At 40.6% G+C, this 18,073-nt stretch overlaps 1 protein-coding gene across 18 annotated transcripts in view; it reads left to right on the top strand.

The window, feature by feature from the left end:
• The window catches only part of USP40 (ubiquitin specific peptidase 40), an 83,430-nt gene that overhangs the window by 63,277 nt on the left and 2,080 nt on the right, over positions 1–18,073 (top strand). For 6 of the 18 annotated variants that reach the window (XM_040231792.1, XM_040231787.1, XM_040231788.1 and 3 more), the window contains 8 exons: positions 3,074–3,148; positions 5,544–5,670; positions 6,354–6,448; positions 7,744–7,859; positions 11,550–11,615; positions 14,058–14,268; positions 14,418–14,513; positions 17,961–18,055. In XM_040231792.1, coding sequence (XP_040087726.1) covers positions 3,074–3,148; positions 5,544–5,670; positions 6,354–6,448; positions 7,744–7,859; positions 11,550–11,615; positions 14,058–14,268; positions 14,418–14,513; positions 17,961–18,055 — 881 coding nt within the window. Of the gene's footprint in view, positions 1–3,073; positions 3,149–5,543; positions 5,671–6,353; positions 6,498–6,543; positions 6,584–7,743; positions 7,872–11,549; positions 11,616–14,057; positions 14,269–14,417; positions 14,514–14,607; positions 15,387–16,344; positions 18,056–18,073 lie in introns of those variants that run through there. The other 12 variants (XR_005719441.1, XM_040231797.1, XM_040231791.1 and 9 more) reach the window with 11 other exon arrangements.

Below are 18,073 nucleotides of genomic sequence, written 5' to 3'. Positions count from 1 at the left end.
GAAGTATAGTTGGTTTAGAGTGTTAGTTTTAGGTGTACAACACAGTGATTCAGTTAAAATATATATATATATATAGTCTATTTCAGATTGTTTTTCATTTGCTGGAGCGGGTTGCCATGCTCTCCTCCAGGGGACCCTCGTGTCTCCTATGTCTCCTGCACTGGGAGATGGGTTCTTCACCACTAGTGCCACCTGGGAAGCCCTCTTGCTGTTATAGGTTATTATAAGATTCTGAGTATAATTCCCTTGGCTATACAGTAGGTCCTTATTGGTTATATATTTTATACATAGTAATGTATATATGTTAATTCCAACCTCCTAATTTATCCCTCCTCCACTTTCCCCTTTGGTAAACATTAATTTGCTTTCTTTGTATGTGAGTCTATTCTGTTTTGTAAATAAGTTCATCGGTACCATTTTTTAGGTTCTACATGTAAGCAATGTATATTTGTCTTTTTATCTTACTTAATTTAGTATGATAATCTCTTAAGTCCATTCATGTTGCTCCAGATAGCATTATTTCATTCTTATTTTTCGGACTGAGTAATATTCCATTGTGTGTGTATGTGTGTGCGCCACATCTTCCTTATCTGTTCATCTGTCGATGGACAATCAGGTGGCTTCCATGTCTTGGCTTTTGTAAATAGTGCCACTGTGAACATCGGGTTGCATGGATCTTTGCAGATTAGAGTTTTCTCTGGATATATGCCCAGGAGTAGAATTGCTGGATTATATGGTAACTCTTATTTTTAGTTTTTTAAGGACCCTCCCTACTGTTCTCCATAGTGACTGTACCAATTTACAGTCCCCCCAACAGTTTAGGAGGGTTCCCTTTTCTCCACACCCTCTCTAGCATTTATTATTTGTAGACTTTTTTGATGGCCCCTCTGACTGGTGTGAGGAGATTCCCCATTGTAGTTTTGCTTTGCATTTCTCTAGTAATCAGTGATGTTGAGTGTCTTTCCGTGCTGGTTAATCTCCTTATTGCCGTTCCAAGTAGCATCAGGCCTCACAGTCCAGATCTGTGGCCTCAGATGGTTGTGCTCAGTACAACCCTTTCCCCCAGGCTTTATGTGCCTGCTTTCTGTTCAGTGAGAGTCTGGCATTAGACATCAGCAGAGGCTGATTTAAAGCAGGGCCTTCCAGGGAAAGATCTTTGCTGTGTAACAGCCAATAGAGAGGCCCCTGTGAGTCCTGGCCAGGAATTTGACAGCCTAGAGTAAGAAGTGGACCTCAAAGAATTGTCAGCACATAAAGTTTGGATGTCAGAAGAGTTTATTTAGTCAAATATTTGCCTCATTTTCTTCTCTTACTAATTCTCAAACCAGTATCAAACAGTTTGTCTAAAAGCAAACTCATTACCTTCAGAACTGGCTCCATTTCACAGATTTGCTGTTAGTCTTTCTCATCCTAACCTTTTCCAGCCCCACATGTGGCTTACCCTCCTTACCTGACGTGGGTCATATTTGGTCCTGGCCTTCAGAGACCTGTCAGTCTTTCCACTCTTTTTCAACCAATTCCATTGCTGGCCTCCTGGTTCAAACCCTGATATTTGGTCTTTCGTTTCATTTTGGTGTTTTTTGCCTCTTGCCTGAGTTACTACAGCTGGCGTCCCTAAGCCCAGGTATTCATTCCCCACTTCATATCAGTATGTCACAGGTCTGACAACTTAGGGTGATCTTTAAAAATCCTCTTCACAGAAATCTTGAGTGGCTTTTTTTTTTTTTTTTTTTTACTTTACAATTCTGTATTGGTTTTGCCATACATTGACATGAATCCACCACGGGTGTACATGCGTTCCCAAACATGAACCTCCCACCCCCCTCCCCACAACGTCTCTCTGGGTCATCCCCGTGTACCAGCCCCAAGCGTGCCGTATCCTGCATCGGACATAGACTGGCAGTTCGATTCTTACATGATATTATACATGTTTCAATGCCATTCTCCCAAATCAACTCACCCTCTCCCTCTGAGTCCAAAAGTCCTCTATACACATCTGTGTCTTTTTTGCAGTCCTGCATACAGGGTCATCATTGCCATCTTTCTAAATTCCATATATATGTGTTAGTATACTGTATTGGTGTTTTTCTTTCTGGCTTACTTCACTCTGTATAATCAGCTCCAGTTTCATCCATCTCATCAGAACTGATTCAAATGTATTCCTTTTAACGGCTGAGTAATACTCCATTGTGTTGAGTGGCTTTTTAAAAGCAACTGAAAACTCCCTTTTTTCTGTTCCACACCTCTTTGACCTGTGACCCATTTCCCACCCAGTTTTCTTTCCTGTTACTCTCCAGCAGATACCTCCCACTCTAATTAGTCTCTTAGCTCTTCCCCTTTATGTAAATCATATATGCAAATCATACCCTTGACCTAACCTTGACTTTGCCTTGTTCTTTTTTTGTGATAATTTTGTTTGTTTACTTTTTGGCTGTGCCAGGTCTTCCTTGCTGCACAGGCTTTCGCTCATTGCATTGAGAGGAGGCTGTTCTTTGTTCCAGTGCCCTGCTTCTCTTTGCAGTGGCCTCTTTCGTTGGAGCACAGACTCTAGGGTGCACAGACTCGGTAGTTGCGGCCCCTGGGCTCTGAGCACGGGCTCAACAGCTGTGGCTCACGGGTGGCATGTAGGATCTTCCTGGATCAGGGATCAAACCTGTGTCTCCTGCATTAGCAGGTGGATTCTTTACCACTGAACCACCAGGGAAGTCCTGCCGTGTTCTTCTTTCCTTGAGAAATTCCTTGTTTCCTCTGACTTTTCCAAATCCAGCCCATCTCTTAAGCTTAACTAAAATTTTATCTTCTGTAAATTAGTCTGCCATTTTTCATCTCATCCATCTTCCTTCCTTTAATCTTTTAAAGTTCTTAATTATACAGTTTTAATACATAATGATGTACTGTTTTATAGTCTTAGCTTATTTCCATCTCTTCAATATCTGCTTCATTATTCATCTGCTTATTTCTTGAAACGATAATAGAGGCATCAGGTTTGTTTTTTTTTTTTTTTAAAGATTGAATGGTCTCTTTATTCCTTCCAGAAGTCATAAATGACAAAAAAGACTTTCTGTGTTTCTAGGATGCAAAGCTGAAAGAGCTTATGATCTGTTCTGGAGATACTTTGCTTTTAATTGAAGGAAAACTTCCTCCTCTGGTAAGACTTCGCTCCCAAGTAGACATTTTGTAAATAGCAGTTTCTGTGTTGTGATTGCAAAGATGTTATGTTCTCATCGTGTGAAAATGGGGAAATACAATCATAACGAATATAGAGTACTAAGCCCAAATTCTACCAGTCAGATAGCTACCATACTTTACATCTTTATATATTTTCTTCCATCAACTGTATGTAGTTTTATTTCCTATTTTTTATATTTAATTTTTTAACTGGACCATAAAATCTAAAAACATTCAGTATATCCAGTGTATGACTTAGCACAATTTAATTCATCTATATCCCTGTTGTTTGGAGTTCAGTTTGTTTTAAACTTTTTGTTCTTATCAATAGAATAAATATAAACCCTTCTTAAGACAATTCTAAAGATGGAATTAACAAGCCAAATTGTTTTCCCAAAGAGTTGAACCAAGTTTGCAGTCCTAGTGTGGGTCTTGGGGGGGGCTCGTGCCAGTCCTCTGCATAGATCCTGCATATGACCACTCAGAAAAGCCAATATTTAATAGTAGTTGTTTTTATTAATGTGGACACATATAAAGAGGAAAATAAAATTACCCCAAATTCTAGCACTTAGACAATCATTTGCTTATGATTAGAAAATTCAGACAATGTAGAAGGCTATAGAATGATTAACAGAAGTTTCTCTTGTATCTTTCTCTCCAGAAAGAGCCCAGTTATTTTTCCTTTCTTGTACTTCCAAGAAAAACATTGCACCTGTTTGTATGTTGAGTGTGAATATGTGCATAGCCTTTTCAGAGTTTACATAAAGGGGGTCATACTCTATGCACTGTTTTATTCCTTGTGTTTTTTGTTTTTGTTCATGTAGTATGTCTTGAGGATCTCTTCACATCAGCACATACAGACCTACCTTTTTCTTTTTCATGACTTCAAAGAATTCTGTTGTATTTTATACCATGCTCTTTAATTTTTGAATATAAAGGATATAAAAAGCTGGGCCAGGAAGAGAAGGTCCCATCCCTGTGGTGTCTGTCCTCCCTCCACCGCAGCCAGCTTCCCCTGTATCCTTCCAGAAGCACGTGCTTCGATACACACGTGTGTATATGGAGCATGCGTGTGCACATTCATGTGTATATACATATTTCTATTTACAGCAAAGATTATAAGCTTGGCACTGTATTCTGCACCTAGCTTTCTTCGTTAATGGTTTATCCCCATATATATGCTGCATCCATACACAAAAAGTTGTCTCATTCTGTTTGATGTGTATGGAGGCTCCCATGAGTTATTTAACCAGTACAGTTAGGTTGTTCCCAGTCTTGTGTTGATGCAAATAACACTGCCAAAAATACTGTCTGTTTGCCATTTTGCACATATGTATCCGTAGGATAAATTCCTGGAACTGAAATTTCTTTGTCAGAAGTTATGGCCTGCTGTAATGTACCAGTCTTCTAAAAAGGGACCTTGAGGTTGGTTCATGGTTTTTGGCTGCCATAAACAATTTGCAGTGAATATCTCAGTATGCATGGGCCAGTATATCAGAAGCTAAAATCCCAACCGTAGAATGGCTGGGTCAGAGGGTTTGGGCATTTTAAATTTTGACAGCCCCAAATTACTTTCCAGAAACTTGGCAGCAGTTTATACTCCTGGCACCAATTTACAAGAGTTTGGGTTTGAACTGAATGAAAAAAATGGAGTTTTTTGCTCTGATTTACATTATTTATTTATTGTGTGGAAGTTGAGTATTTATTAATTGTCACCAATTTGATAAACAGAAAAATATTCAATTTTAGCATGCATTTCTTAAAAAATATGTATTTAAAAATACGTGTTTTTTCCCCCACATTCTCATCTTCTATTGTTGGAAATTGACCACTGTAGCATAGTTAATCTATTCAGGTTCTTTACTGACTCAAAAAAGGGGAGGGAAAGAACCAGTTAAGTTAGTAAAATTGAAACTACAGAATGTGTTTTAGGAGATGGGTTTATTTCATGTAGTTGTTATATAGGAATGCACCTTAGATCAATAGATTGTTGCTTCTCTGTAGAAAGTTCCTTTAGAAAATTTTACAAATTAAAAACTGCATGTAACTGGTGCATTGTGCTGTGGTGCTCTTCCAATGCCTGAAAGCATTTTTGTAGTTTGTTCTGTCAAATATTTTGTTAGTTTGTTTATACTTTTCACTTATCGTAGTTCCTAATTTATAGAACATTAGTCCCATTCATCCTAGATACCGATTTTTATGATTTTAAACTTTTGAATGTAAAAGTGGTAAATGATAATGTATGATGGTTAATACATACATCTTAAGGAAAAATACTAAATTCAGGAACACTTTCTATATCAAGATGTTTCTCTGTGGAAGTGGAAGTTGACTTAATCTGTGTGCATCAGCAGTTCGAAATCTCCATTCCTCAGGGTTTCCTGACGGTGCCCATCTGGTGGTACCAGCCTCGGGGGCCGCTGCATCACTGGAAGGATCACCAGGACCAGACGAATTGTACCCTTTCTCAGGGCAGCGTCTGGAAAGCCAGTTCCACTCCAGGTGAGAACACAACAGAATTACAGCAGCCAGTGTGTCATAAAGAAAAGTAAAATGACTGCTTCTGCTGAGAAGCAACAGAAATGTGTGTTTTTAAAATATACTTAAATTACAGCAAAATCTATGTGTTCTGTAATTCATAGCATAATAATAATACCATCCTGTTTTTATACAGTGATTTGTATGTAACCTCTATATAATACCATCCTGTTTTGCTTTTTTATTTTGGGTTTTTTTTTTTTTTTTGGCTTTACCTTTCATTTGCCATCTGTTATTTTTATTATCTTTATTATTATGGCAATGTATCCAGTTTTTTCAAGGAATTTTTGTATATTATCTCTCAAGCTCCCCATGGCAGTAGGAATAGCAGCCCCTTCACTGTAACAGACGGGACATTGACGCTTCCATTGCTTTCAGTGACAGCAGTGTGTGAATGAAATGCCTCAGACTCATCCTGGCAGAAGACGCGGGCTTATGCCCACACCGCGCCCCCTGGCGGCCCGTCTGCCAGACCCCGCTTCCTCCCCATGAAGTCCTGAGAGGCTGACTCGAAGCCTGCAGATACCGAGTTGCTTGGATAGAATTGTACTAAGCCTGTGTGCAGTATCCCACACAGCCTGTATTTCAGAAATATGAGCTAAGTTCATCTAAAGCTCCTGTCAGAAGTCTCACTCTGTCCTTTGCAGGTGCTCCCAGTGACGCACACGCAGAAGTTTCCCTCTGGTACTTGGGAGACCTTGAAATCTCAGAAGATGCCACCTTAGGGGAGCTGAAGTCTCAGGTCAGCCTTCCTCCTACAGCTAACCCTAGTGGTGATCTGGCTGCTTCCAGTGAGATATTAATATATTCTTCTATTTCCTTTTCCCTCAATTACAGTCTGTTCTGATATGGCATGTGTTATATGCCATGTTCAGTGGTGAGTACCTCACAGGCCACACACGCACACTGCTCAGGGGGCTCCCGGGCTCGTTCAGTCACCCTGTGGCTTCCTTTCTTCCCACTCTGACAGGCATGCTGTGCTTTCATTTGACTGTCTTCTCAGTGACTTGCAGCTTATGTTCATTTTGATTTTTTTAGGGAAACATTTGTTGGAACATTTGTAAAGCATTCACTTTATTTACATTGGTTTTGCACCATTGTGATTCATGTGTTAAATGTGGTTAGCAAAAGCTGTCGTCAGTTGCCCAGGAGGTCAGAATCTCAGCTTTATGTTAGAATGTTAAACTAGATATTGCATTGTTTTCTTAGACATTAATATTCAGACAGAGTGCTCTGTCCAAATGGAAAGGCTCGGTTGAATACAACACAAAATGCTTAAGAAGCATCTTAACTCTCAGTGGACTAAAATGAACATCCTTCTTCCTCATAAAGGAAAAAGTGTAGGGGCATGTGAGTTAACTATCAGTCATTGATTGACTTATCCTGCGTATCCTCACTGTCTGAAATACCTTTCTCAAAAAAAGCAAATGATCTTATTCTCTTAAGAACAAGAAGGAAGCAACTTTTTTTTCTTATATTGGATTAAAAGATACAAAATTACTGTTTTCTAGATTAAAAAGTGGATGAATATTGACCATGTCATATAATACAACCTAAGTATATGAATAGATATCCACCCTACAGAATTAGTACAGTGGTTTGAGCCTAGCAGTTGGATCCAGAGATTCTGCAATATTTCAAAATAGAAAGTCATTTCCTTGGCAGAGGAAACACTGTTGAATGATAGTAGCACAGATGGAAACTGAAGACAAGTCCTTGCTTTTATTAAAGTGGCCTCTGCTTTTGAGTTACAGTCACATAGAAATTAAAGTTTCATTTTCTAAAACATAATCATTAAAAAGGAGTTTTGGGCTCAGAAATAGAAAAGTCACTTAGCTCTCAAGGTGATTTCAGCATAGAGGAATACAAAAGTGACTCAGGATTAATTTCATGTAAGAGAGATTCTTGTGGTTTCTGGTAGATACAATCATCACTTGAGAAGCTGTCTCCCTCAGATGTCATTGTGTAGCACTTCATTTTTTCCCTAATGCAATCTGTTTTTAAGAGTGCGTTTTCAGTTGTCTGTGTCTTTTCTAGGCCATGACCTTGCCCTCCTTGGAGTTTTCCATCCCATCCCCAGCCTTCCTCAGAGCCTGGACAGTGGAAAGTAAGCGCCCAGGCCGGCTCTTACGAGTCCACCAGCAGCAGCTCAAGTAGGTTTCTTGGTGAGCACTCCCTAACAGCCCATTCTAGGTCATTCACATTGTCAAGTGGACAGCGCTTGTTATCACAAACTCTGAGACAACTTCAGGTTTTCATATTAAGTAAAAATGCAGTTTTGCCTGTTTTTACTTTGGTCCAGAGACTGTAAGCAAAATATTGAGTGTTTTTTTCCCCCAGCTTTATTGAGATATAATTGATATATAAGACTCTGCCTAAAATGCAGGAGACCTGGGTTAGAAACATACCCTGGAGAAGGGAATGGCAACCCACTCCAGTATTCTTGCCTGAAGAATTCGATGGGCAGAGGAACCTGGCGGGCAACAGTCTATGGAGTTGCAAAGAGTCGGACATGACTGAGCAATTTTAACTCACTAACACTGTATAAGTGTATTGATTTGACAGACATATATTGCAGAATGATTTTACCACCATAGTGTTAGCTCACACCTCCATCACATCATATAATCGCCATTTTTTGTGTGAGAGAACATTTAAGATCTACTCTCTTATCAGCAACTTTCAAGTGTATAATATAGTATTATAAGATAAGCACGTATATAATACAGTGTTATAAGTACGTCCTAGGGATGTCAGGTACAGCATGCTGATTATAGTTTATAACTGAAAGTCTGTACCCTTTGACCAGCATCTTCCTTTTCCCTTCCCAGCCCCTAGACACCACTATTCGAGTCCCTGTTTCTATTAGTTCAGCTTTTTGGAGTCCACGTGTAAGTGATGTCAGGCAGCAGTGGCCCTGTCTCCCTTAGCATAATGCCCTCAGTGTCTGTGTTATCTCAAGCCACCGGATGTCCTTTCTTAGGGCTGCATGATATTCCTTCGTGTGTGTGTATGTATGTGTGTGTGTGTGTGTGTGTGTGTGTGTGTGCACATACCTGTAAACCACACCTTCATCCATTCTTTCAGTAAAGACACTAGGTCTTTCCATCTCTTGCCTACTGCGCATAATGCTGCAATGAGCCTGGGAGTGCAGATAATCTCTTCAAAATGGGGAGGTGCCCAGCAATGGGATTGCTGGATCATGTGATAGTTCTTTTTTTAATTTTTTGAGGCACCTCCATACTGTTTTTCCATAGTGGCTGAACCAATTTACATTCCCACCAGCCTTGAACAAGGGTTCCCTCTCCTCCACACCCTCCCTGATACTTGTTCTCTCTTGTCTTTTCAATGCTAAGTGTTCTGACAGGTGTGAGATGGTATCTCATTGTGGATTTGGTTTGCGTTTCCCTGATGATTAGTGATGTTACCTTTTTATGTACCTGTTGGCTATTAGTATGTCGTCTTTAAAAAATTTGTTCACATCCTCTGCCATTTGTTAGTCAGATTGTTTGCTTATTGCTGTTGAGTTGTATGAGTTCTCAATATAATTTTAATACTAACCCCTTAGCTTTGCAAATACTTTCTCCTACTTCATAGGTTGCTTTTTAATTTTGTTGATGGTTTCCTTTGCTATGCAAAAGCTTTTTAGTTTGATGTAGTCCCACTTGTTTATTTTTGCTTTTATTGCCTTTGCTTTTAGTGTCAAATCCAAAAAGAAATTACGCCACAGCTTTACCCCACGGTTTTCTTTTGGGAATTTTACAATTTCAGGTCTTATGTTCAAATCTTTTCATCAGTTTTAAGTTGAATTTTTGCACATGGTGTAAGATAAGGATCTTTCATTCTTTTGCATGAGACTGTCCAGTTCCGCCCCCCCCCCCCCCAGCACCATTTATTGAAGAGACTCTTCCCTATTGTGGGTTCTTAGCTTCCATGTTATAAACTAATTGGCCTGATATGCAAGTGTCCATTTCTGGGCTCTCTTTTGTGTTCCACTGATACGTGTGTGCTGTTTATGCCAGTACTACACTGTTTTGATAACTATAGGTTTATAGTATAGTTTGAAATCAGGGGGCATGATGCCTTCAGCTTTGTTCTTCTTTCTTAGGAAAAGATTGCTTTGGCTATTTGAGGTCTTTTGTGGGTTTATAAAAATTTTAGAACTGTTTCTATTTTTAATTTCAAAATGCTGTTGAAATTCTGATAGGGATTACATTGAACTTATAGATTTGGTGGGAGGAGGGTGGCGGGTAGTATGGACATTTGAACAATATTCTGCCAGTCCATGACCAGGGAATCACTCCATTTATTTGTGTCTTCAGTTTCTTACATCAGCGTCTTGGTAGTTTTCCATATACAGGTCTTTCACTTCCTTGGTTAAATTTATTCCTAAGTATTTTATTTTTTTTGATGCTGTTGGGATTGTTTTCTTAATTTCTCTTTCTGATAATTTTCTGTCATTATATATAATGCAGCTGATTTTTATACATTGATTTTGTGTCCTGCAACCTTGCTGAATTCATTTATTAGTGTTTCTTAATGTGTTTAGTTAGTTATTTACTTTTGGCTGTGCTGGGTCTTCGTTGCTTTTTGTGCAGGCTTCTGTCCTTGTGGCTGTGGTGCTGCTCCTCTGCCTTGCGCTGCGAGGGCTCCTCCGTGGAGTCGTGTCTCCTGTGGACTACAGGTTCTAGAGCATGGACTCAGTAGTTGTGGCCCTCACTTAGTTGCTCCGAGGTGTGTAGAATCTTCCCGGGCCAGGAATCAAATCTGTGTTCCCTGCATTGGCAGGCAGATTCTTACCCACTAGGCCACCAGGGAAGTCCCCATTTATTTAAGTTTTGTTTTGTTTTTTTGGTGGAGTCTTTAGAGGTTTCTGTAAATATCATCATGTCATCCACAAACAGAGACAATTTTACTTCTTCTTTTCCAATCTGAATTCCTTTTCTTTACTAATTGCTCTGACTAGCACTTCTGCTACTGTGTTGGATATGAGTGGTATGAGCGCATCCTTGTGCTGTTCCTGATGTTAGAGGAAAAGCTTTCAGCTTTTCACTATTGAGTATGATACTAGCTATGGGCTTGTCAAATAAGACCTTTATGTTGTTGAATACCCAGTTCGTTGTGAATTTTCAGTGTGAAAGAACGTTGAATTTTGTCAGATGCTTTCTCTGCATCTGCTGAGAGGGCCACGTCCTTCACTCTGTTAATGTGCTTGCATTAATTACATCAATTGGTTTGCAAATGTTGAGCCATCTTTGCATCCCTTGCACAAATCCCACGTGATCATAGTGTATGATCCTTTTACTGTATTGTTGGATTTGTTTTGCTAGTATTTCTTTGAGAATTTTTGCAGCTATGTTCATCAGGGACATTGGCCTTTAATATTCTTGTCTTGTAATGTTATTGTCTGATTTTGATATCAAGGTAATTCTGGCCTCATAGAATGAGTTTGGAAGTGTTCCCTCCTGGTTTGTTTTTTTTTTTTTTTAAAGAGTTTGGGAAGGATTGGTATTAAATCTTTTATCATCAGTAAAACCATCTGGTCCTCAACTCTTTTTGTTAGGAGGTTTTTAATTGGTAATTCAATCTCATTACTAATTGGTCTGTTCAGATTTTCTGTTTCTTCATGATTCAATCTTGGTAGGTTGTATATTTCTAGGAATTTACCATTTCTTCTTAGTTGTACAATTTGTTGGTGTATAATTTTTCATGGTAGTCTCCTAAATTTTCAGTGTTCTTATATGGTATACTATTTCACTTAAGAATACTTGAAATTGTTTTTTTAAAAAACCTTTAAAAAATTAATATGTCATTCAGTACTGTTTTGTTTCATTTGTTATCAGGGAATATAAATTGGGAAAGAGAACTGAGATCTGCTTAGAGCCCCTTCAGAAAGAAGAAAACTTGGGGTAAGACATCCTGCTACACATACAAAATTACACACGTGTCTGATCACAACAAGGCTTCCCTGGGGGCTCAGTGGTAAAGAATCCTCCTGCCAGTGCAGGAGACGTGGGTTCGATCCCTCCATTGGGAAGATCCCCTGGAGAAGGAAATGGCAACCCACTCCAGTATTCTGGCCTGAAGAATCCCATGGACACAGGAGCCTGGTGGGCTACAGTCCACGGGGTCCCAAGAGAGCCGGACATGACTTAGCAACTAAACAACAACAACTGACCCCAATGGATAGTTTCTTTACTATTAAATTATTAAAATTTCAAGCATTTTTTTTCACTGCTTCTAATAAGTCTGGCAACTTAAAACAGATTACGTTCTAGAAATGTGTTTGTATATCTGGTATCTAGATCTTAGAATTCATTTTTCCATAAAAACATTAATTTCTCAGTCAGTCCCAGTGCATACTGAATGCATAATGACCTTAAATGTAAGCAAGACACTCGCCCTCAGCTCTTATCAGTGCCTGAAGACAGTCTGGTCAGACTGATAGGAGCACCTGACATGCTGCTCCTCATCCTGAGTCTTTCATCCTGATGCCCCCTGATGCATACTTGCTGAATTATCCATCGTCATCTGTCTCCTACTAGAACGTTCGCTTTGGGAGAGCGAGCGCTCTGTTTCCTGGTCATGCTGCGTCCCCACTATCTAGGGCAGCGCCTTTGTCACAATCAGTTTGTGTATTGAATAAAGAAGCACCCCAGAGTTGTCCGTGAGCAAACATAACTATTCTTTTTTTCATTATAGGACATTCTTGTGTAAGACATTTTTGTCAGTAACACCAAATACTAACTTCTGCCTGACATGATGATTCTCATTGCCTGCCTATATAACAAGTGTGTTCTTTCAACCATATCTGGCCTTCACTTAATCCCACTGTTTTATAAAAAGACATTCTTGGTGCAAATTATATTACTCTAGTAGTTCCCTGGAGAGGAATTTCTGGATCAAATAGTATGGACATTTTAAACCTCTTAAAATAAATCATTAAATTCATTTCCATTAAAATAAATCATTAAGGTACATCAATTTATGTTCCCACAAGAAGGGTTTCTAAGTATTTACTTCACCTCACTGTCAAGCCATCATTGAGTGTTGTCATTGTTTAAATGTTTGCTAAATTGATAAATGAAAAATGGTTATTTTGTTTCATTTGCCTCAGTGCTTTGATCACTAGTAAGATTGGGGCATTTGTTCAGAGGTTTGTAGGCCATTTATATTTTGTATGTGAATTGTTTCATATATATTGCCTGTTTTTAATGATGTCTTAGTAAAAAGTCTAATTTGTGTGAGCTCTTTCTATAATACAGAATATTGTGTAATTTGACCCTCTTTCGTTATTTGTTGTAAGCAGTGTTTTTTTTGAAGACCACGTTGTGTGCCTACTTAGACCCCCTTCCTCACTGGCACTTCTGTCCTATACTGACCTCCAGAGTACTCTTGCCCTCCCTCAGTGGGGACCCTGTCTCCTTGGGGTCCTCAGCAGCCTCTGTCTCCTCCTTGGCAACCCCTGCGTCTGCATTGAGCAACCTCTGTAAGCTCTGGGACCTCGGCTCTGCTCAGTGACCCCGAAACACCTACACCCTCTGACAAACCCCTTCCTGACCACAGTCCCCCGCGTTCAGTCCCGTCTCCTTTCACCAGGCCTCCACTCTCCCTGTTGTTCCTATCTACAACTGCGTTTCCCTTTCTTTCGATAAAACACCAATATAATAGAAATACAGCATTAAAACTGTTCTTGTTTCACCATCCTTAAAGTTTTCATTTCTCCTCTCTATCTTCCAGTTCTTATCTGTAGTTTTTATTTCACGTCCTACTATTTTACATTTTTAAACACACTCCACGCATCTGAATTTCCATCTGACCTGTCTGAATGTTTCTTTTCTTTCTCTTCCTCCAAGGACCTCTTATCTGTGCTCTTCTCCTGCAGAGGTTTCCTTTGCTCTTACAACTACACCACCTTCTCTCTCTCCCCAGCTCCAGGCCCTCAGTTTCTTCTCCAGCTTCATCACGGCTTGCTCTGACATCAGCACTTCCTAGGGAGTCGCCATGGCAGGGAACCTGGTCATGTTGAGCCCCTTCCCTCTCACCCTGCCGGCCCTTTCCGTTGTCGCCAATCCCCTTTCCTGTGTGCTCCCTGGAGGAACTTCTCCAACTCCACCTTCAGCCCTACCTGCTGCCTCCCCTGGAACTGTGCTGTGCACTCAGAATGGGCGCTCACCTCCATTCTGGGTCAGGAGTGAAGGAAATCAAAGTCAAAGTTCCCCACAAGCAATCAGGGTTTGTTCAGGGAGAGCCCCTTAAGCAAAGCAGCAGAGTCAGAGGAGTAGCTTTGCCCTTCACAGCACCCCTCTCCTCTGGTGGTAAATCTGACATGTGACTGTTTTCTGGCACAGCCCCTGGGACGTGCTGCTGCGGACACAGATGCGCCTTCCTGGTGAGAGAGCCTACGGCCCGCCCGTGGATGTGCTGTGGGACACAGCCCGCGGCTGGACAGCCAGCTCCCTGAGGCAGCGAGTGGCCGACGTCTACTCACTTCCCGTGGAGAAAATTGAAATTGCCAAATACTTTCCTGAAAAGTTTGCATGGCTTCCAGTGTCTAGTTGGGTAAAGTCATGGGGCTTTCTCAAGAAAATTGGGCCTTCCTGGCATAGCGAATAGATTAACTACCATTTTTCACAGGCTGATAGGGTATTTTTACTAAGAATTTGAGATTGAGTTTTTGTTTTAATTCAAGATGTTTAATTTTTCTGTAGAACCAGCAAACTACCAAAAGGAAAAAGAAGAAAAAGCAAGATAATTTGCAGGGTGCACCTTACTACTTGAAAGATGGAGATACTATTGGTGTTAAGGTAAGATTTTCGCAGTAAATTTACCACTCTGAGAAAACACCAGAATCAAATGATTGTATAGACAAGTGTTACTAACTTATCTCTGCCATGTCAAAACTCCCTAGTGTTGATGTCAGAGCAAGCTGCAGTGAAGCTGGCAGAGAACTTAAGCAGGGAGAAGAAATGGAGGGCCTGGAGCTGGGAAGAGAGAGAAGGTGGTGTAGTTGTAAGAGCAGAGGAAACCTCTGCAGGAGAAGAGCACAGATAAGCACACTCAAGTCTTCAAAGCATCCACAATCCCATTTTAGATAAATTGTTTCAGAAGTGAGGGGGAAGCAGGGAAAACGAGACAACTCGTTTGATGAGGCCAGTGTAACCACAATACCAAAACCTTAATTTGGGTCTGACTTGAATGAAAATGCTTTTGAAGTTTTATCACTAAGTGTGCTGCTTTAGGTTTTATGCAGGTACTTATATTAGGTTAAGACATTTCTTTCATTCCTAGTTTACTCTTAAGTTCTTTTTTTTTTAAATAATGAATGAGCATTGGATTTTTAATATTATATTTTATTCTCTGCTTTCTCTGCATGTTTAATTAGCCATATGGTTTTTCTCCTTTAATCTGGTAATGGAGTATTATTACATAAACATACTCTCAACACTGAGCCTTCCTTGCATTCCTTGGACAGATCTACTTTGTTGTCATTATATTTTTTGTATTAAGGGTTAATTATTTAAATCCTTAATTTAAGAATTAATAATTTATTAAATTGATTAATAATTTGTTTTTTGACTTAGATAAGTTTTTATGTTAGGGAATAAGTATTCCCTTAAATTTATATTAAGGAATAAGTATTCCCTTAATCACCACTTCTGTTCTTCATTGTACAATACCTTTAATGTAACCAATGTAATATGACCTTCCACCCAACAAAGAAAAGCAAATAAACAGAAATTGAAAGACAGGTAAAAGAAATTCTCAAAGGAAAATATATATAACACTGTTCTTAAATACAGTTTTTCCACATTTGAAAGACTATACAAATAAGCTATTAGCTCTATTAAGAGAGTTCAGAAAGTTATAAGATCAACATACGTAAAATTACAAAGTACCTGGGGAATACATCCAACAAAAAGATTTATAAGACCTTTCTGGAGAGTATTACAAAAATACTGAGAAACGTTAAAGCTTCAGTTAGATACAGAATCATATCACATACCATGTTCTGGGAACAGAGGCCTCACAATGGTAAAGATACCAGTAGTCCCACAGCTGTGAGTTCAGTATCATCACAGTGAAAAACCATGTAAATTAAAGAGCTAAGAAACTTTTAAAGAACAAGATCAGGGTGTTGCCGTATCAAGAATTAAGACTGATTACAGAGCTGTGGTGACTAGCTTTGGGGCAGGGCAAGACTGAAATAGAGCAGTGAAACAGAATCACTCATATAATGAAACTTGACAGATATTTGAGGCAGCATTAAAAATGGATTATTCAATAATTATAGTCATAATGTTGATTGCATTTTCATAAAGAGGATCAATTTGTATAAGCTGTGGACCCCATAAAATCTCTGTCCACCTCTGCTCACACCTGTACAACAATCAACATGAAGACTTAAATGTGAAAAGCATTTCAACCTTTAGAAGATAAGAAAATTTTTATGCCTTAGGTTAAGGATTTCTTAAAGTAAGAAATATAAAACATAATCCATAAAGAAGAGGATCAATAAATTGACTGCAGTTGACCCTTGAGCAGCATGGGTTTGAACTGCCTGGGTCCACTTATATACATTTTTTTTTTCCAATAAATACATAGAGTACTACAAACTGCAGTTGGTTGAATCCACAGGTGTGGAACTGTGGATACAGAGTGCCAGCTGTGGGTCCCAAGCATCCCAGGATTTTGGTGTCTGTGGCATGTCCTGAAACCAGTCCACTGTGAACTCCGAGGGACAACTGTACATTTAAATTAAAAGCTTCTTTTCATCAAAGGAAACAATACAAAGTGAGAAGACAAGCCACAAATAGAAGATAATATATCAGGATATAAGCAATAAGAACTAGTGTATCCCAAATATGTAAAGTACTTCTGCAAATCAGTTACAAAAAAATAAGCTTTGCCCATCTCTCCCCTAGTGAGCAATGCCTGGCAGTTCTCAGAAAGCAGGTGAAAAGATAGCTTCCCAGTAACCAGGGACCTGTGAGATAAAGCCTGAGCTGCCAGGCCAGACTCTCGGGACTCTGGGCAGCACCAAGAAACACCAGTGCCAAGTAAATGGCAGTTGGCAGCAGTCAGCAAAGGTGCCCACACGATGCAACCAGGTGCTTCCACTCTAGAAAGAAACACCTAGAAACCCCCGTGTGCGCGTAAGTGTGTGCACAAGCGCATCCTTGAGCACTCAGTCATGTCCAATGCTTTGCAACCCCATGGACTGTAGCCCACCAGGCTCCTCTGTCCATGGGGTTTTCCAGGCAAGAATACAGGAGTGGGTTGCTGAAACACCCATGTGTTCGGGGAGGTGTACAGAAATGAGCATAGAAGGGCTCTTTGATTTGGATTGAAGACTAACACTGTGAAGAAACTTAAATGACCCTCAGAAAGGGGATACGTGAAATGGGGGAAGAGTATTGATGTGGCGGTAGAGAACACAGCATTTAAAGCAGATAAAGCGGAGCCCAGGTGTCACTGTGAACACACATGCAAGTGTTAAGTGTGGAAAAGTCACAGGACGGTCACTAACAGAACCAGGTAGAACGCCGGGGCTTGCTGGGGGCCATGTTCCTGTGTTGTAAAGACAAAGATGGAAACAGTCGCACTGAACTCAGCAGCGCACTTGGCTGTCGTGGGGGAGGCTTTTCCCACCTGAGGTGGAGAAAGCAGGGAGCCAGCCCCGCTGCAGCCCCTCAGCTGGCATGTCAGGCGTGGGAGGGCCACCGCCCCCAAGCAGCGCTCACCCCCCCAAGTCCCCGTGGGGCACGTAGCCGGAAATCCCGGTGTCCCTAACCCGGGGCCTGGGAGGCCTCAGCATTGCCTCGCGACACAGGCTCTCCTCCTGCTCACTTGTGCCCAGGCGGTCAGTAGACCCAGACAGAGCGGCCTGTGGGGGCTGCAAGCCTGACGGTGAGTCCCCGTCTCTGACCGCCTGTGGGTCCCAGCAGGGTGGAGGGGGCCCCAGGCTGGCTCCAGGGAGACTCCAGGAAGCCCAGTGCTAGGACGCGGCCGCGGGGCCACACTGACTGGGCGGCCTGCTGCAACTCGGGCCGCTGGGACAAGTCCCCCGCACCTCTGTCTCGAGCTCATCTTGCTCCTAGCTCAGTTTGTTCTCATCAAGCACAATCGTTTCACGTTACTAATCTAGTTTATGTCAGTTTGGATATCCCGTAGGTTATTTTTTACATACATCTCTTAAATGTAGGCTAGAAAGATGTCTGAAAACATTGCTCAGTAATTGTTTTGACATGCAGAATCTCCTGGTTGAAGACAATGATGATTTCGGTACCGTCCAAGATGACATCGGAAGAGAAAAACAGAAAGAGCTTGCCCTGGGGAAAAGGAAAAGGTGAGTGAGGGTTCTCGG

Source organism: Oryx dammah, unplaced genomic scaffold (genome assembly GCF_014754425.2).
Source record: "Oryx dammah isolate SB20612 unplaced genomic scaffold, SCBI_Odam_1.1 HiC_scaffold_28, whole genome shotgun sequence".
Lineage (NCBI taxonomy): Eukaryota > Metazoa > Chordata > Mammalia > Artiodactyla > Bovidae > Oryx > Oryx dammah.
Note: the sequence above shows the minus strand (reverse complement) of the source record. Positions and strands in the feature narration are given on the sequence as shown.